This window comes from Colossoma macropomum, unplaced genomic scaffold (genome assembly GCF_904425465.1).
Source record: "Colossoma macropomum unplaced genomic scaffold, Colossoma_macropomum, whole genome shotgun sequence".
In the NCBI taxonomy this organism is placed as follows: Eukaryota; Metazoa; Chordata; class Actinopteri; order Characiformes; family Serrasalmidae; genus Colossoma; species Colossoma macropomum.
The window spans coordinates 32,171,985-32,196,685 of record NW_023494791.1 but is presented as its reverse complement, the minus strand read 5'-3'; the positions used below and the strand labels follow the sequence as shown (position 1 = coordinate 32,196,685).

Sequence of the window (24,701 nt, the reverse complement as noted above, 5' to 3'; positions counted from 1 at the left end):
CAGAGAAAGCGTAATGATTTCTGAGACCTAAAAATACATGTCTGTAATCAGTTAATTTATGTTAAATAGAATTGTGCTTGTGTTTAAACTCGAGTATACAGTACTACTCTGGTTTCATTGTCAGGTTTTGGATGGACAATCAATTGGCCAATCAGGAATCGTTTTTCTCCATGGTATCTAGGTAGATACAGAGCCATATAGACAGAGAGTTGCGTCAACTCCGTTCACTCCAATGGACCATTTTTTTTTACAGCAATAGCGGATCGTGGAGCCTCTCAATAGTTCCCGGAAGTTAGCAACAAATACTAGCAGCGGAATAGACCGGTTGTGATGCACTTTTAAAGGGTAAAACAATTAAAGAATCAGTTTGTATATAATAAGCACATCTGAATTAAATTAACATGTATATTAAAGTATGTCAGTGGATTATCCCCGATTAAATTAGTAGATTTAAGAAACATTAACAGATAACAGATTAGGCTAGGGTACTGAGTAAAATTAGGAACCCATAATGTTAACCATAAACAGCCTAGTAATTGTAAAATCCCTGCTCTTAATGTTGTTTCATCCACCGTTGTTGAATCTTAGAAAAGGCTTCTAAACATGATTTTTCACGGGGTGGGTGGGAGTTAAATATTAGTTAAATATAACATTGGGGCACGAGCTTGTAGAGTGGAGGTGGAGGAGATAAAAAGAGAATATTGTTATCCATTTTGGAGTACGACCTAACATAGGTTACACAATAAAAGAGCTATTTTTGTGATACGTCAATATTGATGTGGATTTAGAGCACATATTGGAGACTTTAAAGAGTAAACAAATACAAGAGTTATGGATTGAGTGTTTGCAGGCTTTGTGATTCTGTTGACTGTTATCTGTACATTATGTTGCAGTTTAGTTGATTTTGGATTAATGGCAAGAACCACGGGGGGATTCAACTCAGCCTAGAGACTCCTTACAATAAGACAGCACCCCCACCCTGCACACTGAGTCTCAACTCCCTGGGTTTTGCAATTCTTTACCTGTTCCTTATTTTTAATAAATAAAACATTAAGCTTCCCAGTGGTGTGGCTTTTGTTGAGACGTATGCAATGTCACGTTGTTGTTGTAATCTTTTGTGATGGTAAGTAATTTAGTAATTGCTCCTGCTGACTTGAGCCAGCAGTTTTTTCTTCTCTCTGTGTCAGTGGAGAAACCAAACATTTTCACTCCTTTCTCCAAGCGATTAAAGCATCTCCATGCAGCAGAGCAAACCATGCTGGGGACTATATGCAAGGACAACATGGAGAAAAGGGCACAGACAAACTGCCTGCCAGGCTATTCATGTTTGATTTCATTATAGCTTTATTTAATGAATCCATTGCAGTAAATATGTGCATAGTAAAAAGACAAGATATATAAAATATGTACAAATATAAATAGATGTGTTTTATGTCCTGTCCTGTCTGGATGTGATGTATTTTAATGTACGCTTTTTAATACAGGTTTTTTCATATGCAAGCCAAACAAATTTCTTTGGCTCCTTCTGTCCTTTCGGAAAGTCATAGAGTTTACAGTTGTCATCAAGTCATTAAAATTATCTAAGCCTTGGGATTACTGAAACAACCATTAATTAAAGATGTATTTATGTTAATTATATTTATGTTGAAAATTAATCTGATCTCAATTTTGAAACATTCCTTCCCTTCCCCTCCCTCTAAGTATATCAATAAACATTAGGATATGACTGATCTTAACTACCATACAAGTTTAAGAACATAATATCTATAATACTGAAATGTCAAAACAATGAAACAACAAAAACACACTTTGAAACCATGTTCACATTAACGTAACATGTCAAAAAGGCGGGTAACGATAGCTGTTTAATCCTCAAATAGAAACGAATTTGACTTTAAAATATATTATATTGTTGTAACTACACACATACGTTGGTTTTCTATATAAATATTGTAAAACAGTGCATTTATTGACTTTAAAGTACCAAAAGACGCAGTTCTGTCGCTCGGTGTTTATGGGTTTAAATTGCCCGCAAAGAACTTCCTGGAACTATCTGAAGTCTACGTGAATCACGTGACCATCAAGCATTTTGAACTTCCGTTGACGCTACTCTCTCTATACCGCTCTGGGTAGATACAGCTGAGTGACCTCTCCTATTGGTTAGGATTTCGGAGCTGACAAGAAGCCCTAATGCGTAAGATTAACAGCACAGTGGGATCCGTGACAGAGGAATCAACAAATCATGTTTTGGATATACAATGGGACCAATTCCATGAGAAAAATTGTCAGTGTAGGCCTTCTGAAAGTCCTAAATGTGTCACTGACTGTAAATAGGAGCAGCAGACTAATCAGGGGGCTGTTAGAAAAGGACATCAGCTACAGCAGCTCTGAACCAGAGCACACAGAGAGAAAGAGTCACTGTGAAGCTGCTGCAAGGTAAAATATATACTAAAAGTACGTCACAAGATTTAAGTACAATATGTAGTGTCTTTTAGAAGCTTCAAATGTCAGTATTTAATTTAGAACTGCCTTTTTCAAAATTTCCGTTGTACTTTAAATGGTACATCCTGGTGCCAGTGAATTATACGTTCCACTTTAAATTCTACAAGTTACATTTTTGTCTATGTACCAGAATGTAAGTACTGCACTATTCAAATGAGAAGTAAATAAGAAATTAAGAAGCCTTGTCAGAAGGTATTTATAAATATTGGCATTAGCTTAGCACTAACAAACTACTAGAATCCTGTTAGGCATGCAAGCAGAAATTAGCATCATCGTTGAGGTGGTTTGCCATGGATTTTATTCACTGCCAATGCGTCGGTTATGAATTACACATGTAGATAACTTTGATACAGTCTTATAGTTTTTTATTGTTTTACTACAGTACTATTGTTTTACACATCTCTGCCTCTGACAAAGGGCTTTACTTTTAAGATTGCTTTTTTTGAAAAAAATTTTTTTTTAAAATTTGTGTTATATTGTCGTGTGTTTCAAGTGTTTATTCATGGAATTCAGCAACTGTGTGTTGGTTTCTGTTATAAATATATTTAGGACTGTGTCGTGAAAGACTCATAATGAGCCGCCGCACTCACACCTCACACATACACGTGCAGGCTACTTTTATCAGTGATGTCAGTGCTGACCGGTGATGTCAATAAAAGGAAATGAAGCATGGCTCTTTTTCTCTTTCAGTGTGACATATGCAAGCCGTCTTTTTGATAAAAGCAGAAAGAGGGGCACAAGTGAGCCTCATTATAGCTCAATGGGACGACATCAGTCTGCCTAATGACTTCACACGTTTAACCATGTGGAAAAAAATTCTGCAGTCATGTAAAGTTATAGTCCAAAAGTCACCAGTTCATCTACAGACTTCTTCACCAAAATGTATAGTGTACTGTGTGATTGTCTTCTGTGAGTTCTGTGGTTTTGAAGGTGTGTTGTGGTGTGTGTGGAACAGATTTGGATAAATTGCAGGTTTTAGAAGTTGTTTGTTGTGTTTTAGAAGCTGGATTACAGCCTGCAGGCTTTTAGATGCTGAGTGAGAGAGAGAGAGATATCCCTTAAAGGGCCCATATCCTACATGCATTTCCTTGCATTTATTCTTATTATTATTTAGTCTTAATTTACTTTTACATGACCATTTTCCAACCTCTCCTCATGTGTTTAGAATTAAACAGGTTACTGTCGACCAGAGGAGGATGGGTTCCCCTTCTGAGTCTTGGTTCCTCTCAAGGTTTCTTCCTGTCTCTTAGGGAGTTTTTCCTTCCCACTGTCGCCACTGGCTTGCTCATGGGGGTTTGGACCGGATTTCTTTTTGTAATGATGATTTTGTTTTGTTTTGTAAAGCTGCTTTGTGACAGCACCTGTTGTAAAAAGCGCTATATAAATAAACTTTGCTTGCTTGCTTGCCTTTAAGAGTAGTATATGTAAAAGAGCTCTGTTCTGCAAAAAGCAGTCAAGGCTGAAACACTCCCTATAAGATCAGCATGAAAAGGTGGGGTCAAACCGCTGTAGGATGAAAAGGCGTATTTATGTAAATGGTTTGTTTTTTAATGACATCACAAAAAGAACTGTGAATTCAAAACAGGCTGTTTTTGCAGCTTAGTTTTCATATGTGGACTGTATGAACTGGGGAGTGGTTCCATTGTTACTACTGGCTTTGCATGTTACACAAATTCATTCATCATAAAAACCATATTGTAGACATTTTAAAGGGCCTACGTTATACTTTTTTCTTGAATGTTACCTTGAATGTTACCTCTCCTATAATTCAACCATTTGGTAGTTTTATAGGCACTGTGCCTATAAAACTAATATATATAAATGATCTGTGTTTTGATTGGCTGGATTGTATTTACACCTCATTTTAAAGTGGACCAGGCTGAAACTCTTCACTTCAGCAGGAATAGACAGAGCTAAACCGCTGTAGGCTGAATAGGATGATAAACTTTAACAATGTTTACATACTACATCAAAAAACAAAAAAAGTAAATCTGTTTTGTTTTTTTTTGTGATATGAGCCCTTTAATTTTAATAGAACTTCATTCTCACTTTACAATTCACAGCTTATTTGCAAATTAGTAACATCTTAATAGAGTCATTTTATAATCATGCACTCTTAAACTCTTGTTGGCAGAATAGGATGATATTTGTAAATAGTTTGTGACATCACAAAACAATGTATACAACATGGGCTCTGTTTGTAGTTTAGTGTCCATATACAGACTGGAGAGTGAATGGTATGTTTAGAAACTACCTTTTTTCAAAAGCAGTGGAAATTCACTTTCTCATGATATGGGCCCTTTGAACAAGCACTTTAAAGAGACAGACAGATAAGCAGATGTATAGCACAGCGGTGTTGCTGGGGTTTTTACACATCAGTGTCACTGCTAGGCCTCTTTTTTCTTTCTTTTTCCGTGTTTTTTGTTGCCCCTTTTTTTTCATTATGACTTTCCAATAACTATTCTAATCCTTCTCTTTTTCTCTGCTCTCCTCTGATCTACACTTAAGTGCATGCCTGAAGTTGTTATTTGTTATTTATTCACTCTTTATTAGCAGTAGTTTGCTGTGTGGTCCTGATGAATGTGTTTCGGTGGCCTCAGCGGGGTCCCTGTGGCCGCTCTCATCATTACTGAGCATTAAGACCAGTGAAGATTCACTCAGCAGGAGCTTTAAGAGAGGCCATAAAATTATGGAAATATATGGACAGCTAATCATTACGACGCCCTGTAGGGGACAAACATTATCGGCCCTCCTCCCCCAAAAAAATAAAAAAACACATCCCTGATCCCTTTCTTCTTTCTTCTGATGCTGTTTTCTGAGTCCCAGCCCAGCTTTCATCATGAAATCTCATTATCCTGCACCACATTCAGCATGAAAAAAAAACTTTATCCGTATCAGCCAGAACTTTTAAAAAAAACTTTACGCTTTAATTCAGAATGTTCGAGCAGACATGTCTGTTGACTACCAGGAGCCGTCACTGTGGATTATCAGCGCGCACTGGGAGCGGACTGGTATTGATTATTATTGCTCTTAGTATGGATCTATTCAGCTTGTTAAAGCTTGTTTGCTTCTCCTTAAAGCTGCAGTAGGTAGGACTGAGAAGAGAGTAGGTTTAGCTTGAAAATTTGAATGAGAAAACTTCCAGGTCCCTCCCACACCGCTGCGCTCCAGGCCTGCCTCCAAAGCCCCTCCTCGCAGAAGAGGTGTGTGTGCATGTGCAGGCTAGCAACCATGGCAGCTAGCACACACTTATATCAATGCTTAGATGTTTGTTTGATAACAGAATAAGTTTTGACTAGTGCTAAGTAAGCAGAAAACCACTTATGAGCACAGGCACATATTAATATCTGAACAAACACTAAATCGATACGGCTCCCTGGGCACTTCACAAAGATATTTTCAGTAACTTTCAACCATAACAATGCCGACCAGCAGCCTTAGCATCGGAAACAGTCTAGCTAACGTTAGCCCGACTGCAGCATCAGAGTGATATGATATATGCGCTTTGGAGTGTTACTGTAACCATTACCATCTTAGCTTTGTGTTTTGTTTTTTTTTGTTTTTTTTCGAAAATTATCTGTAAAGAAGAAATGCAGCTAACTCTGCATCGAATTTGTAGCTTTCCAGATGCCATGGCTTCCTTCACCTCTAAAAAGCCACTCCAGTGTTTACCGCCTTGATTTATTTCAAGCTGTGTCTAATTCTTGTTGTTGGCAAAGGAGAGGTGGGCATTTTTTTACTTGCCAGTTGTTTGTTTATCCACCAGTGCATTTGTGCTTCCTGAGGCGGTGCGCGGGGGAAGGGCTGCTGTCTGCAGCGTGTGCATGAGCAATGATTGACACTCCGTCGAACACTCCTCCTGCCTCTGATCGGTTATTTTGATTCAGGCACAGTGAATCTTGCAAATGGCATCAAGAGCACTAGGGGGAGCCAGAGGAGACACAGATTATCTGTCTCGTGTACTACTGTCAAGCAAAAAAATTTTTTTTTTTATGGATTACCTACTGCAGCTTTAAGTATGAAAAAAAAGATTCTTTTGGCAAAGTGCACTTTTTTATATGGTGCTTTCCACCATTTTGAGGGAGATGGGAAGTGTTTTAAGTTAGGGACGCTGAAATTTTAAGCAGCATATATGTGATGTGAATGGTGACATCACGCAAACAATTTGACCTTTTTTATTTTAATTTTTTGGATAATTTACATCAAGCAGAATGTGTCATGATTGTTCTCGTTCTGGATGAACTCTATGCGAATGAGCTGAGTGGCAACCAGTCAACTACCGTAAATTTTGAGGATATATGAATAAAACATAAAACATACTCTAAAACAAGCACACATAGGTCCTTACTTTGTTCAGATGATTTTAAAGTTCAGATCTATTAGATTATTTTCAGCAGTTGCAGTTAAACAATCCAGAAATCTGGGGGTGCTGTCGCTCCTTCTAACTTCAGTATGAATGGGCAGGGCTAAACTGCTGGAGGCTAAGTAAGTAGGTATATGTAAAAGTGTTGTTTTTCATGACAATTTTCCAATCACTCTTTTCCAGTTAGAATTAAGCAGGCTGCTTTTATTGCGCCTTTAAGACTGATATATGTAAATGACCTCTGCTCTTATTGGCTGCCCTGTATTGTGCTTTATTCAAAAAGCAGTCCAAGCTGAAACACTCCTTGTAACTTCAGCAAGAATGGGCAGAGCTGAACTGTGGTAGGCTAAATTGGCAGTTAAGTGTAAATGTGTTAATTTATATGACTTCATAAAAACTATTATTTCAAAATAGGTTATTTTTGCAGCTTAGTTTTCATATAAGGGGAGTAGATGGACTGAGGAGTGAATGATGTATTTTGAAACTTTAACCGTATTTACATACTAAATGAAACTTTTTCATTTTAAATTTGTTTCATGATATGGGCCTTTTAAGACCATTTACAATGTTTGTACTTTCATGAACAAAAAAATGTACTTGTGCACTACCTTGTGGGTACCTATGTGAGTTCAGTGTGGTCTGAGAAACCTAAACAAAGAACAGTGAAGTGAGTCATAGTATGTGTGTGCATGTGTGTGTCACTGTTGAAGGTACAGATGGAGAGTAACACACCTCAAACACGCGCACACACACTCTTGTCTCCCCAGTCCATCTGCTGTAACAAACCCACCAGGGGGAGGAGGGGTTGAGAGAGATCGAAAAAGACAGGGGAGAGAAACAGAAATAGAGAACGAAAACATAAGAAACAGGAAAAGAAAATGCAAGGAGTGACTGAGGGAGAGATTGAGAGATACAAAGGGAGCAAGAAGAAAAAAGAGAGACTGGAGAAAGTCTCTAGTAGAAAAGTAGGAGAGTAGAGGACTGGAATAAAAATAGGAGAGAGAAATAGAAAAGAAAAAAGAGAGAGACAGATGGAGAGAGAAGAGACAGAAAGAGAGAATTGGAGGAAAGGAGAGAAAAGAAGAAGTAGAAAAAGAAAGTTAGCAGAAGAAGGAGAAAAAGCGAGAGAGATACAAAAGGAGAGAGAGAGAGGAGAGAGAGAGAAGTCTCAAGGCTTTTCGTGTTCAGCAGAGGTAACATAGCAACGTGGAGATTTTTCATCAGCTCGATCAATACAGCTTCTTCTCGAACATCCATCCAAAATCTTTTAATTATCATAAGATTATAATGATCTTACATCACCTTTTTTGTGTTAATTATACTTAAAGGAAAAATGACACACATTTTGCATATAAAAGCATAAGCTACAACCTCTGTACACATACATAGTGTATCATCAAGGTAGTGGACAATGTTTAAAAACTCCAGCAGCACAGTTTTGTCTTGTGCCAGCATAACACATACTATCATGTCAGTGTCACCATTGTGCTGGTTTATGAGGACATCAAAACACGTCAAAACACCTACTCAGACATGGTTGCGGACCAGGTGGTAAATGGTATTGTCCGATGGCAGTGGTCTCTCTTCAGCAGGAAAGTATGCCCTGCCACGCTGCACAGACAGTTCAGCAATGGTTTTAGGAACATGGCAAAGAGTTCGAAGTGTTCTCCTGACCTCCAAATTTCTCAGATCTCAATCTGATGAAGCATTTGTGGGATGTGCTAGAACAACAAGCCTGATCTGAGGCAGCTCCACCTACCAATTTACAGGACATCAAGATTTACCAACATCAAGATCTTATATATATATACAAACATATATGTATAGAGAGAGAGAGAGAGAGAGATTATTTATAATATATATAAATAATATAATAATATAAATATAAATAATAAAAAATATGTATAAAATAGTTACACTCTAAAGAACACACTTCTGCACATTGTAATGAACAGTTACTATGTGTCTTTGATGAGGTTAATCTTTGTAATTGTCTGTAATTGACAGAAAAGAGAAAATCCCACCATGCTTCATGATCACATGTGCAGTGTGTACAGCGTATACACCACAGTCAGTGTCCACAGTACAAAAAGGGCTAAACGCATCTCTCCAGTGATTGACTATTCTCTACTCTGAACCATTTACACCCATGTGCAGGGACACTCTGCTTTGTTTGCAGAAGATTTAAGCAGTTACAGATGCATGTCTCAGAAGAAATCATTATTCATTCACCTCTGGTCTCAATCGGTTGGACTGAGTAAAGGCTTTGACCGCAGCTTCAACACACCACAGCCATGCTTTATCATTCTGCTGCTCCGCATGGTTACGTGCCCCCAGGAGAAACACTCATGATGGAGCCTCCAGGGGCCTCCTGGGGCCTTGAGCACTACCAAAGGAAACACAGCATGCCAAAGAACCACTCAAAGCCCCGCAGGCCGCGAAAAAACACTCGTAAATACTCGCCTGCTTTTAACACCTCCAGAGATGTACAGGCAGACAGGAAACTGGAAGAGAGAGGGAGTGTGAGAGCGAGAGCGACTCTTTTTTTATAGCTTTTTTTCATTATTGCATAAATTACACTTGGGGAAAAAAGAAACCCTGCACATTCAATCTTTCCACTTACCACTTACGTTTATTTTTAGATTCATGCTTTTTAAAGGCGAACCACAATTCCCCCGCAAGTATTTTTGCAGCTTTTCTCCTACCATAAAAGTGGAGTTTGTTTAACAGTGAATATTTACAGAATGTTTAGCACTTACCTTTTAGCATGGCTGGATAAAGATGGGATGTTTCTGCTGAGATAAAGATGGGATGTTTCTTCTGAGAGAGAAATCAAGTCGTCAAACTGATGGACATGTCGCCACGAGGCTGATTCTGCTCCTGACAGATAATCGTTCCTGAATGGCAGAGTGAATGAATGAATGATGGATTCTTTTGGGAGACTTCACAGTAATGGGCATGTTCAAGTCTTCCACACGCAAAATGAAGGAGCCTTGAAGTAAAGGGAAGAAGTACATTAGGCTTGTGTAAATGGTCCAGAATAGTGTTTTTTGTCATCAAATGATAATCACATGGTAGAGTATCATTTTCAGTGCTCTCTCAATGAATAATACATGTATACATACTGCACATTTTGTTTTAGCCATCCTCTAACCCTTCATCAGTGGTCGGTAAAAATAATCAATGATACATATCTACAAAATAACTTCACAGGAGCATGAAGTTTTGATATGACGGTGGTGGCAAAACTATAGACATATATATATATATATATAATATATATATATATATACACATACACATACATATATGTACACCGATCAGGCATAACATTATGACCACCTCCGTGCAGAGAAACAGATGGACTACAGTCTTTAATTGTATAACTACTATCTGTTTCTCTGCACGGAGGTGGTCATAATGTTATGCCTGATCGGTGTACATATATGTATGTGTGTGTGTGTGTGTATATATATAATATATATATATATATATATATATATATATATATATATATATACACACACACACATACATATATGTACACCGATCAGGCATAACATTATGACCACCTCCGTGCAGAGAAACAGATGGACTACAGTCTTTAATTGTATAACTACAAGGTGCACCTATATAGTAAGTGGAGCTGATAAAATGGACAATGAGCATAGAAACAAGGAGGTGGCCATGATGTTATGCCTGATCGGTGTATATATATGTATATATGTAAAATTTAGTAGTAGCATTATTTGATTCATTTTATACATATATGTGCAAAAAAATGGTTTAATATTAAATTAAACAGTTATTCCAGACTTTTGAAAGTTGGTGTATATTTACATTTATTTAATTTCCTGTCATCACAAGTGCAAGTTATTCACAGGTAATTCATTAATTCATTGTTCACAAGATATTTCTGAGGACATGAGATATAACATAATCCACTTGTAAAAGGAAGAGAAAAAGAAAAAGGAAAATAAATGAGAGGACAGAAGTGTGCAAAACAGGTTTTTATATCTATATGTATTCATATACATATATGTATTCATTTAAGGATATAGAGAAAATGGGAATTTTAACAACAATACAAGACCTGGTAGACCACCAAAACTGTCACCCTCAGGTAAACAGCACTTAGAGCTTTTATCTTTGAGAGAAAGGAGAAAATCAAGTTCCACTCTTGCTTCAGATCTGAGAAAATCCAATGTGTTTCTGTCCATCCTTCCACTGTGAGACAACGACTCACTGCTATGGTTTTGAAAGGATGTTTAGCTGTCAAGAAGCTGCTATTGAGGAATGGAAATTGAACATCCGAGATAAGAATTAAGGTTTTATAGACTGATGAGAGGTGTGGAAAAATATCCCTATGGATTTCTTCTGAAAAGAATCAAAGCAGTAATATAGGCAAAGTGTGGACAAATTAAGTACTTTTAATTGATATCCTTTTTTAGTTGTATAGACTTTAGTGTCATTTTCTATTAAATATATATTTTCTGCTTTTTTCTGACACTGAAAAATGAATAATTTGTACATGATGGCTGATGTGACTAGAAATTAAATAAATGTAGGATGATTTGTGATGTTTGCTCAATATTGTATACATATATATCCCACAGAAACACACTCTATCTCATGACTTGCTGTACAACTGCACTGACACACACATACACTCAAACACACATATCACAGGAAGCCTGATATTTTTAGTGATCTGACACATTCACATACTCACACATTTCTCTGAGAAAGAGAGAGAGAGAGTCTGGTGCTGCAATAGCTTTCTGAGTGAGTGTGCTGTTGTGAGTCAGGTGGTTTATATAACCCTCAGAGCTCAGAGCTGCCCCGGAGAGGCTTTTAGACCAGCCAAAGAGTTTCAGCTTCAGACACAGTGATGGCTCGCTCTCTCTCACACTCTCTCACTCACTCTCACTCATCCCTTATTCTCCCACCTGGTTCACTTAGGAATGCTGGTTTTAACACATACAGCAGATATGTGTTAAAGTATGCTACATAAGCTGTGTTCGACTTTACTCAGGAGTGAGAAGTCGGAATTACGTCATTTCTGACCTTTTTTGAAGCACGTTTGTGCTACAAAGTGTAGAAAAACATGGACACCTTCATGAAAGCGAGTGTTGTTAGCTACAATCTAGCCAGCTAATGATAGTGGTAGAAGTGATCTTTAAAGTTAATAATGTATTTACCTTCTGAAAAGAGGGGACTTTATGGTCAGTTTTAGAGATTTAACCCGCTACTGTATCTGTATATTGATTGATGATGTAAAGCACATACCACAGTATCATTTTAAAGTAGATAAGTGTTACCGTGTTACTGTTAACGGGGTAAGCCGGGTTATTTATATGACATCTCATGCTGAACTCAGGGCCGTGAACACTTCCCTGACTTTCCATGTTGGTGGAGCGTTTCTCCACACTGAAAACAAACAGCATCTTGAAACCTAACTAATGTTAGTTTGGTGTATTTATCAGACTATAGAGAAGTGGCTGGGCTAGCAGTTGGGATTGACTGACACCACTGGGATTCCCAAAGGTTATATGACGCATTTCTGTTTTTGCATACTGGGTTTTGTAATGAGAAGACATTGATGAACGAAAACTTGAAAACCGGTGAAGCTGAGGCATACAGCATGGTGCTACAGAATGCTGCATAACACAAAAAATAACAAATTAAATGCAGTTTTAGGCTGGAATACCCCTTCAACATCTCAGCATGGTTTGAGACAAGTATCTGATGATGGCAACATGGTAATTGGGGTAATTTTTTAGCTACATTAGCCTCACAGCTGCATTAGCCTCACAGCAAAATTATAGAAGAAAACTTAAGACACCAAATATGTCTTGGTTTATTAACTACCTTTGAGGTAAGAGGGAAACTGCGTAAATTTTTGGCTGAATACTCACTTTAAATCAGCTAAAGCCACTAATTAAAGGGTGTGTGGACACTCGGACACATTGTATTGTATACGGGCTTGCGTGCATGATTAACATGGTGTTAGCGTCAGATACTTCTTTGATCTTTCTGTTCTTCCCTTGTGCTTCGTTACAAGCTCGTACGTGTATTCTTTGTGTTTGTGTATGTCTGTTGTTGTTTTTTTCCCACTTTGTCCTCTAGCTCAAAGATATTTGCTACAAGTGTGTGTGACTAATTGAGCATTGCAGGAGTTGTCAATAGAGCGCTTCATTAGCACAGGACGGAAGAAAGCCACTTTTCAGCTGGTTGTGAGTTAATGGAGCCATGTGTGCGCGTGTGTGTGCGCACGTATGTCCCAGCAGGGGATCTGCCATCTCGTTGACGGACGTGCCGATGCCGCCCACTCTCCCATGACCCCCTGCTTTAGCATGGGTCAGAGTGCTGAGTACCAGGCTACAGCTAACAGGCTAACACAGCAGGACGCTAATTTAATGAGACAGACGGAGAGAGAGAGAGAGAGAGAGAGAGAGAGAGAGAGAGAGAGAGAGAGAGGAACAGAGAGAAAGTGTAACAGAGAGGGTCGAGGAGGGGAGCTGAAGGGACGAGAGAGAAATGGGTGAGGGTGAGAAAGAGAAAAAGAACAAGGGAATAAAAGAGAGAGAAGGGGGAGAGAGAGCGAGATGGAGAGAGATGGAGAGAGAGCGAGATGGAGAGAGATGGAGAGAGAGTCATGCAAGAGAGGTGGAGGTAGAAAGGAGGCGAAAACAGAGAGAGAGAGATGGAGAAAGTGATGGAGAGTAAGAAAAGGGGGAGAGGGAGATTGAGGTAAAGAGAAGGGGGAAGATAGAAAGAGACAAAGAGGCACAGAGAGGGTCAAGGTGGGCAGGGCTAAGGAACAAGATAGAAATGGGAAGAGGATGGAGAAAAAGAGAACAAAAACAAGGAAATTAAAGGCCAAAAGAGACATGGAGAAGGTGATGGATAGTAAGAAAGGGGGAGAAAGAAATAGAGGTAAAGCGGAGGGAGGACAGTTGAGAGAGAGCTGGAGAAGGTGATGGAAAGTAAGAAGGGGGAAAGAGAGAGAAAAGATAGAGAGGAGGGAAGAGAGTAGGGAAAAGAAAAAAGAAACAGGTACAAAGAGAAATGAAAAAGGTGATAGAGAGAAAGAAAGGAGGGAGAGAGACAGGTAGTGAGGAAAGAAGAGACATAGAGGAGAGAAGAAAAACAGCTTGAAAGTGGAGAGCTAGAAAGAGAGATGAAGAAGTGCAAAGAGGGGCTGATGGGGAGGCAATGAGGGGGAAAAAGAGAATGGATGATAAAAAGAAAGAAGGAGAATAATGGAATGAGAGAGAGGAAGGGAGATCCAGAATATGACAGAGAATTAGAAATGGGAGACATGGAAAGAGAGATAAAGCAAGAGGGAAAGGAAGAGAGAGGAACAGAGAGAGGGAGCAAGAAAGTGGCTGCTGTATGTTTCTTTTTTAAGCTATTAAAGCTCTAATTGGTCTTCAAAATTCTTCCATTTAACTTGTACTTTATCTTTTTCTCTTTTCTTGTGTCCCTCCATCTGTCATACTCTCTCTCTCTCTCTCTCTCTTTCTCTCTGTCTCATTACTGGTCTCACAGCCTCAGAATTGTTTCAGTTCATAAAGTAATGAAGTATCCAGACTAAATATATTTACTGTATGTTGCTAGAAAAGCAGGAGGTAGTGGGAGCACTTTTATACTCATACACACCACACACACTGGTGTACGTGTGGGGGGAGTGTGATTTATGTATGTGGGGTATGTGTGTGTGTGTTCAGGGGGCAGTGTGTGCCCAGTGGGGTTTTTGGCAGGACTAAATTACCCCTTTATTAGAGTCAGTGCTGCAGCACGGCCTGTTATTACTCTCTCTCTTTTTCTTTCTCTCTATCTCTCTCTCTCGCACACACACACACATATACACACACACACACGCGCACACACACACACACACACACACCACAATCTACCTGTTACTGATACACACACACAAAATACCACACACACAATAGTTGCACATTCTAAAACACAGTATATGTATATTCAGACAGACTCTGTCACACACACCTAAATAACACACACATATTTAAATACAGCACCCACACATACACACACACACACACACAGAAACAATACATTCATACATTTGCACAGCTCTGTGCAAAAGTCTTGCACAGCCATAAAAATTGTTCGAAACCATTTATTTTGGCCATAAGTGCATTATCCAGTAAAAACACTGTATAACATAACAATATATAGAAATAACCATAAATATAGTAAAACATTTTTTTTTTGTTATTAATATCTGAAGAAGAATACAAATTTGGCTCCTTTCTTCTCTGTGCTCTCCTGCTATTGTATGGAATTGTTAAAAAGTATGAAATTATCAAAGGATATATGTAATATAGCAAATTAGAGAAATGCATTTGTCACTTCATTTATGAATTTACCAATTTACTGATTAGCTCTTCTACCCTAGCAGGCTTGTCCAAAATTGGGCATTTTTGGAACAAGAAAGAGTGGTGCATTGCATCCATAAACACCACACACACACACACACACACACACATACACAGACACACACACACACAAACACACAGAGCTCAAAAAACATAATTTTCTGCTTCACTATTACAGCATTAAACCCAACAAAGAGGTTCATCTTTCAGCATTAGAGCCCCAACATTTTGATTGCTGTTTGGTCTGACCAATGATGCGGCTCTCCCTCAGGGCTCTGGCCAATAGGACTCTTTCATAATTAAACCCCTCAGAAGTGGATAGAGGGAGTTTAGAGCAGACGCTGATGTGCCATTATTATTATATTATGCAATGTGGTGCTCACTACCAGCTGCAAAACTGGTTTTATGATACTGTGCGCGTGTGTGTGTGTGTGTGAGGATAGCAATAAAACACAACATTGCACTGAATTGAAATGGATTGAATAGCAAGAGAGACAGAAGAGACAGACAGCACAATCATAGAGAGAGGAAAGAGAAATGTTGAAAAAGAGAGCGCATCAAAGCGCCTGTGTTTTTACTGCCGTTTGTCTGACCAGTCACAGTAAGACTCTTTCATAATTAAACCTCTCCAAAGTTGATGGATAATATGAGAGAAAAAAAATGATAGGAGAGAGAGAGAGAGAGAGAGAGAGAGAGAGAGAGAGAGAAAGTAGAAAGACAACAGAGAGAGCAAAGACAGAGGCAGTGAGAGAAAGTGAAAATGAAGAAAAAAGACAATAAGTGAAATAAAAGAGATAAAGAAAAAAAGGAAAAAAGAGAAAGAAAGACAGAAAGGAAGAAAGAAATATAGATAATGAAAAAAGGGAGATAATGAGAGGAAGAGACAGAAGGAGAGAAAGAGAGTGAAAGGGATAGAGAGAGGAGGAAGAGTTTTGTCCATTGTATCTGCAGTGTCAGTGTATTTACTGAAGCTGTACTGATTGTATGAATTTACACTGATTCTATTTGCTGCAGTAAAACTAAACCTGTATTGTGTACTGTAATAGACTATGCGCACACACTTATCTTCTACATTTGTCTCTCTCTCTCTCTCTGTCTCTCTGTTGAGCATATTTTTGCCTTGTGAGAGATTAGCTCACCTGTTTCAATTTTCTGAAGGATGTTTTAATGGTTTTGGACAACAGTTTACTAACAGACAAACTGCAGGAGAGAAGAATGTTCTCTTACTACAAAAATGGCCAGTTTGTTAAATTAATTGTTATGATAGCCAAGTTAGCAGTTTGGAAGGTGAAGAGGAGTAAAGAAGAATTAAACTTTGTTAGTGCTGAGATGATGTTAATAGGGGCTGTTACCAGGGTGGCTAACAGTTGAACATGGTCATTACAGACTGATTGACAAAGTGAAGTGGTTTTAGTATTGTATTATTAGTATTATTAATATAGTTTGTATGTATTTTTTTATGTTGAATTAATGATGATCTATGTCATTTTATAGATCTATGTCATTTTATCTATCTATCTATCTATCTATCTATCTATCTATCTATCATGTCCTAAAAAGTGCTTCAAAGAAAAGTTAAAACTGGATAAAAACACAAAGGAAAACTAAATTTGACTGAAATAATAGATTTGTGATTTGTGGGAAATGGAGTGGGTCATCATGATGATGCTTAGTTGATTTATAATCTCTCTCACTCTCTCTCTCTCTCTCTCTCTCTCTCTCTCTTAGCCATGCACCTGTTTGGTCTGAACTGGCAGCTGCAGGAGGCTGAGGGTTTCGCCTTTGAGAACGGTGTCAAAACAGACACAACACCATCCAACACAGTGACTGCACTGTCTGCTGAACATGGTAAACACACACTCACACCACAGTTTTACTGTGTTTTTGCCCTGGAGCTATGAGGCTAATGTATGTATGACTATATGACACACTGTTTTTTTAAACATATATTGAAGTACCTCAGAAACCACATAATCTGAATGTAAGGTGTCTGCAAGTCTCCAATACTTGTTAGCTACATTAGCCTCATAGTTCCAGTGCAAAACTAAGGAAACAAACTTCAGACACCAAACATATCTTGGCTGATTTACTTTATTTAGGTTGTGCAGGGGAATGACTGTGTAAATGTGACTTTCTTTGTCAGACTATAAGCCGTTTTGGTTTGTCTCCAGGCTGTTTTTTCCAGCAGGTCCTCAGTGATGTAGCAGTAAGTGCCACAGTGATTGGTGGTGATTGGATGTAAACTGGTTGTAAACACTGATAGATTTGTGTAGGCAGCTCATACACTCAGTTTGTTTTTTCCTGAACGGAGGAAGCCGTTACTCTCTCTACTGTAAAACAGCGCTGACACAATCAGCCTGACGTTTGTTTTAGCAAAATACACACTAAAACAGCATCTGCCTTTTATTTTTTCCAACCACCCACCCTCTCTCTCTCTTTCTCTCTATCCTCTCTTATTCCCTATTCTCTCTCTCTCTCTCTCTCTCTCTCTCTCTCTATATATATATATATATATATATATATATATACAGTGGTGTGAAAAAGTGTCTGCCCCCTTCCTGGTTTCTTATTCTTTTGCATGTTTGTCACACTTAAATGTTTCAGATCACCAAATAAATTTAAATATTAGACAAAGATAACACAAGTAAACACAAAATGCAGTTTATAAATGAAGGTGTTTATTATTAAGGGAAAAAGAAATCCAAACCTACAGGGCCCTGTGTGAAAAAGTGATTGCCCCCCACCCCCCCTTAAAACATAAATTAACTGTGGTTTATCACATCTTTGGAAAGCTGAGTTCAATTTCCCTAGCCACACCCAGGCCTGATTACTGCCACACCTGTTCTCAATCAAGAAATAACTTAAAAAGGACCTGCCTGACAAAGTGAAGTAGACCAAAAGATCCTCAAAAGCTAGACATCATGCTGTGATCCAAAGAAATCCAGGAACAAATGAAAAACAAAGTAATTGAGATCTGTCAGTCTGGAAAAGGTTATAAAGCCATTTCTAAAGCTTTGCGACTCCAGCGAACCACAGTGAGAGCCATTATCCACAAATGGCGAAAACATGGAACAGAGGTGAACCTTCCCAGGAGTGGCCGACCAAAATTACCCCAAGAACGCAGCGACGACTCATCCAAGAGGTCACAAAAGACCCCACAACAACATCCAAAGAACTGCAGGCCTCACTTGCCTCAGTTAAGGTCAGTGTTCATGACTCCACCCTAAGAAAGAGACTGGGCAAAAATGGCCTGCATGGCAGAGTTCCAAGACGAAAACCACTGCTGAACAAAAAGAACATAAAGGCTTGTCTCAGTTTTGCCAGAAAACATCTTGATGATCCCCAAGACTTTTGGGAGAATACTCTGTGGACTGATGAGACAAAAGTTGAACTTTTTGGAAGCTGTATGTCCCATTACATCTGGCATAGAAGTAACACAGCATTTCAGAAAAGGAACATCATACCAACAGTAAAATATGTGTGTGTGATGGCCTGGGGCTGTTTTGCTGCTTCAGGACCTGGAAGACTTGCTGTGGTAAATGGAACCATTAATTCTGCTGTCTACCAAAAAATCCTGAAGGAGAATGTCCGGCCATCTGTTTGTGACCTCAAGCTGAAGCGCACTTGGTTCTGCAGCAGGACAATGATCCAAAACACACCAGCAAGTCCACCTCTGAATGGCTTAAGAAAAACAAAATTAAGACTTGAGTGGCCTAGTCAAAGTCCTGACCTGAATCCAATTGAGATGCTGTGGCATGACCTTAAAAAGGCGGTTCATGCTCGGAAACCCTCCAATGTGGCTGAATTACAACAATTCTGCAAAGATGAGTGGGCCAAAATTCCTCCATAGCGCTGTAAAAGACTCATTGGCAGTTATCACAAACGCTCGATTGCAGTTGTTGCTGCTAAGGGTGGCCTAACCAGTTATTAGGTTTAGGGGGCAATCACTTTTTCACACAGGGCCCAGTAGGTTTGGATTTCTTTTTCCCTTAATAATAAACACCTTCATTTATAAACTGCATTTTGTGTTTACTTGTGTTATCTTTGTCTAATATTTAAATTTGTTTGGGAATCTAAAACATTTAAGTGTGACAAACATGCAAAAGAATAAGAAATCAGGAAGGGGGCAAACACTTTTTCACACCACTGTACATAGTCTATGTAGATGTGTGTGTTTGTGTTTTTAATTAAGGTGTGTGTGTGTGTGATGTGTCATATCACTTTCTAAAGCTCGATCCATAAACACAAACACTCCACCCCCTCTCATCCTTCACTTCACCTTGTCCTGCTTTTCTCTATGAGCTGTGTGAGCACAAAGGCCTCACACATATAAACAGCCATACACACACCACACACAACAAACATACACACACACACAAACTCATATAAACAACTACCTCACACACATTCTGCCTGTATCTCAAATTGAGTACTTGAAGTCTGTCTACTTTTAGTGTAGGTAATGTGCTCACACCAGGAAATAAAGCAGGATGTACTACTAGTACCTGGCTGATGTACTAGAACTGCTGAAATAGCTACTGGCTACAGGCTGCCATCTGTGTTGGAAGGAGAGGAGCCAGGAGAGGCCACTGCAGTGAAGTTGACTGAATGTCTTTATATTTTAATTATTGCATTTTTGCGACCTTGTTTTCTTTAGGCCTTTTGCATTATCTGGCTGATGAGTGCAAAATGTCACTGAGGTAATTGGATATGTCATAACTCAAAGCTGTACTATGTAAGTTTTGGGGTCTTCTGTGGTTAAAATGTGTAATTGCACCCATCAACACTTTGTAAACTTACTTGTGCTTTGGACCCTTTCATGAGCAGATGAATCTGCTGATTGCGAGTGTGTTGAAAGAGTATTCTAAGAATCTCAAACAAAATTGCACTGTAATTACAAGCACTTATTTTCAAATCTATACTAACTCTTATATACAACATAGAGTTGTGTACAAGTACAGTATGTAAGCCATACACACACACACACACACACACACACACATTTCTTTCCCTGTTTGGTGTGTATTCTTATCATCCAAATGAATATGGAGTGACAGCACACCTGAAAGCACTCAGTCTGTAAAGGTATTTGTCTACAAGTCTACAAAAGTATTTGTGTGTGTGTGTGTGTGTGTGTGTGTGTGTGTGTGTGTGTGTGTGATGTAAACACATCTATTATGTGCAATTTTCTAAATTTTCAATATATAAAAAACATCTGTTTTCTATTTAACAATTGGCAACTTTTGATTTACCAAATTTTCTGCCCAATTTAGTTGTGTCCAGTTCTTACACTAGGTGGGTCTTCCTTTATTACATGGCCCAAGCCATAAAAGTTTTTAATGCAGGACAATTTTATGTCCTTTCTTAATTGTTAAGAGATAACAATTAGCTGAAAAAAATGTAGAAGGAAAGCCTGCCAGTGATCAAAGAGCAAACTTTATTTTTTGAATTTGTAAGGAAGGCAAGGTGTCATCAAATCTTTCATAGTCAGTTTATGACCAGCCCTGCCCTCACAAACAATTTAACATCCTGTCCTCTCTCCTGCAATTATTAGCCTCAAGCAGCCTAATGAAGGTTTAGCCACTGCGTACTAATGTGGCCTCTCCGCAGCTCCGCAGCTTCTGCCGGTGAATTATAAAGAGCGCAAGTGAGTTTTATGAAAGTCATAAAGAGGCAGCTAATGTCGTCTCTGAAAGGGAAGCGGAGAAACACACGCTGCGAAATCGCATTGTCATACGGTTAATGTCTCAGAGAGAGAGGGAGAGATAGAGAGGGGTAGAGGTTAGAGGAAGTTTAGATGAAGTTGAAAGATGGAGAATGAGAGAGAGAAAGAGAAAGTGAGATGTTTGTGTTTATAATGAGGTTATCAGTCACATTAAAGCTTTTGTTTTCCTTGGGTTTAACCCCATGCTGTGGCGTCGTTAGCGAAAGCCTGTGAGAGAGAAAACCAAAAGCGCCTAGTGCTCATGTATCATGGCCTGCAGCCAGAAACACTCCCTATAACAACACTCACTTACACTGTGTGTCAGTTTGGGCACTTTGCACTATATTGTTACTCTATACATTGTACACTATATTATTATACTGTACATTATGCACTGTATTATTGATCTATTCATTGTACACTGTATTGTTAAACAATGCATTATATTATTTAATTTTAAACCATACACTATATACTGCCTTATTACACAATATACTATATAATATAGTAATATTCTTAAACTATACACTGTATTATTGTATTATACATCATGCAGTATATTCTTACTCTGTAAACTATAATTACAGAATGTACCTTGTCCACCATCTGTCCAATTCATCACTGGTCAGCAGAGTTACTTTAAAAATGTATTTCGTTACAGATTATCTGTTTAAAAATGTAATCTTACCAAATCCAAAGGATTACTATATCAAAGTAATATAATCTGATTGCTTTCTGTTATTTTTGGACTACTTGTCTTTAAATACACACACATATACACTCACATTTTCTAAGTGGCTTATGCTTCTGGGTTGTGGGGGGGGGGGCTGGAGCCTACCCCAGCAGTCGATGGGCGGAGGGCAGGAAACACCCTGGACAGGTCGCCAATTCATAGCAGGTGTCTTTAAATAGAGGCGTATACTTAAATAAGGGAAAGAAAAAGATCACTTCAACTTTTTAACCAAAATTTAACACATGCTTAACACAAAAACTGCACTGTTTTGTGAAACAGAATGATAGGTGACTGAAATATTGTGCCTCGCAGAAATAGTCACCAATCTCACATTCAGCGAAAAGGCCAAATCAAAGTGGAGCAATATACAGAAATATTTTAAACATAAAGATTTGTATAACAGTATGCCTTGTTTAGGTGATTTAGACATGTATACTAAAACCTTGAAGTTTAGAAATCAAGCTTTGCTCCCCAGGAAAAAAAATAAATGATAAATAAGGATAAAAATTGTTACTACACTAAAAGCTCTTAGACTAAACCACTGAGAAACAAGTAATCAATGTAGAATAATCTAGTACACTGGATCAAATGCATTATATTTAAAACTATACTGCTCTCTTGGGACTTTTCATGATTTGTCTTATTTGTTAAAAATCTGTTGTTTATCATGCCAAAGTTAAAAAATTAATCTGGTAGAAATTTTCTTTTGAGACCCCTCTTCAACAATAATCATAAGTAGAGGTCAATCTAAAAACTCAGACTGGCTGTCATTTGTGTTCCATCTGCTTAAAGGCTGTACTGGCTCATCAGGTTTCATCTTTGAGTCTCGTGCTTGGACTTGGATGATCGTAATTTGCAGATGCTCCCTAATGAGCTCTCAGTGGTTTCAGCAGTTCATTGAAATCTACATGTTCTGAGTTTAAAAAGGCATTCATTTGACATGAGAAGTAAGGGAGAGCTGATTGTCTTAGTTACAAATAATAATAATTTGCACATATTAACATTTGGCACCCATCAATCGAAAACTATAGAGAAAAGAAATCATACACTTGAAAATGAAACTAACTTTACCCCTCATTATTACCCAACCCTGCTGCTCAGTTTCTGACCTCAAGTCATCCTGTCATGATCCCTTTTCTACTGATGGATTCAACCACTGTGGATGGTGTGTGGACAGCAGCATCTCCTTTCAATGACTTAATAAATGTTATACATTTTCACTATACACTGCATTCTTACTTTGTACACTGTTACAATTACACTATACACAATGTTCTTTCACTATATACTATGTATTTGCATTATACACTATATTTGTCACTATGATCTATATTCTTTCACTATATACTATATATTTACTCTATACACTATATTCTTAGGAGGCATAGAGGCAGTGGGGAACTTGTAAGACTTAATTGCTCTTATATCGACTCCAGTGTGTCCTCATTTGTTTAGCATTAGCTACAAGCTTGTGGTCAGCTAGCCTGGGAAGCCCTTTGTGGGATAATTAATGACAATTAATAGGATATTAATACCAGATGGTCTTTATTAAAGAGTGTATGAGCTCAGACTATTTTTATTTCCACTCTCTCTACTATACTGCCTGTTATTGGACTCCAAACCCCAGTTACACATATGTGGTGGAGTATGCCATGTGTGCATGTGTAATGTCTAGACGTTAGCTTACTAGCTCGTTAAGGCCACAGTTTCATCCTTAAAGTATTTTAATCTGGTTAAATGTGCTTTGTTCTGATTACAGGATTTTTGTATGAATTGTGTACATTCCACACACCATTTTTCAGAGGTTCTAGCACTGTGCTAGATCTGAGACAGAGTGTGTTGTGTGTGAGCAGTGTATTGATCATGTTAATATTTAAACACACTGCAACTCCTCTTACACCGCCTTTGCTGGATGTGGAAAGTGCCGGATTATGTCCGTATGCATGTGCAGCTCTATTTCTCTCTAACACTCACAAACAGCATACACACACATGCACACACACAGGTGGTGGCAGAAAGGCGAGCCTGCTTGGATTAACAGTTAGTTTACGCAACAGTGAGAGATTCCAGGTTAAATAAAAAGTGAGAGAAAGCTGAAGAGAAGAAGTTGTACAATTGTGCAAAATGCAGCAGCATGGATCCTAACAAAAACAAAAAAGAGCTCATAGCTCATAAAGAATTGTACTGGCTGAACCTGTATCTTTTAGGATAGATTTCAAAATTCTGCTGTTATTTTTTAAAGCTCTAAATGACCTAGCATCACAGAATCTATGTCTGTTTATGTTCCACCACATGATCTTAGATCTGCAGGCCAATACAGGTTCTGCAAATACATTCTATAAAATACGGAAAACATAGGAAGGCCTAGTAGAGTTATTAATGCTTCTGAACTGTGGAACTCAATTCCACCTTTATTAGACAGTCAAGCTCAGTGCACACAAGAAACACTTGAAAATCGCTTAGCTTTTAATTAAAAGTCTGCATCGTTTCTAAGTATTTATCTTTTTAATTTGATCTGTGTTATTGCCTTATATGATTTTAAATTAATGCCTAAATTAAAGCTTTGTTGCCTGTCTGAAAATGCACCTTGTGTTGCTACCTGTATGAAAAGTGCTCTATAAATAAAGATATTATTATTATTGTTGTTATTAGTAAGAGGAGGCCTGGAGGTAGAAGGAGTAGACAGGAGAAAAAAGAAAAAGGTACAGAGGAGAGTGGAAGAAATGAATGGAAAAGAATGAGAGAACATGAGAAAGAAGAGAAGGGACAAAGAGAGAGAAAGGAGAAGAAGAAGAAGGAACTGATAAAGATAAGAGAAGATAAGAAAAGAGGAGAAAATGGGAGAGGAGAAACAATGAGAAGGGGAGAGAAAGAAGGAGAAGATGACAAGAGAAGAGAAGGAGAGAAAGAAGAGAGGAGAGAAAGAAGGAGAAGATGACAAGAGAAGAGAAGAGAAGGAGAGAAAGAAGAGAGGAGAACAAACAAAAG

General features: G+C 38.3%; 1 protein-coding gene across 3 annotated transcripts in view; it reads left to right on the top strand.

Moving 5' to 3' along the window:
- tenm3 (teneurin transmembrane protein 3) overlaps positions 1 to 24,701 on the top strand; it is a 452,242-nt gene that overhangs the window by 282,664 nt on the left and 144,877 nt on the right. For all 3 annotated transcript variants that reach the window (XM_036574879.1, XM_036574878.1, XM_036574880.1), the window contains one exon: positions 17,005 to 17,124. In XM_036574879.1, the coding sequence (XP_036430772.1) occupies positions 17,005 to 17,124 (120 nt within the window). The remainder of the gene's footprint in view (positions 1 to 17,004; positions 17,125 to 24,701) is intronic.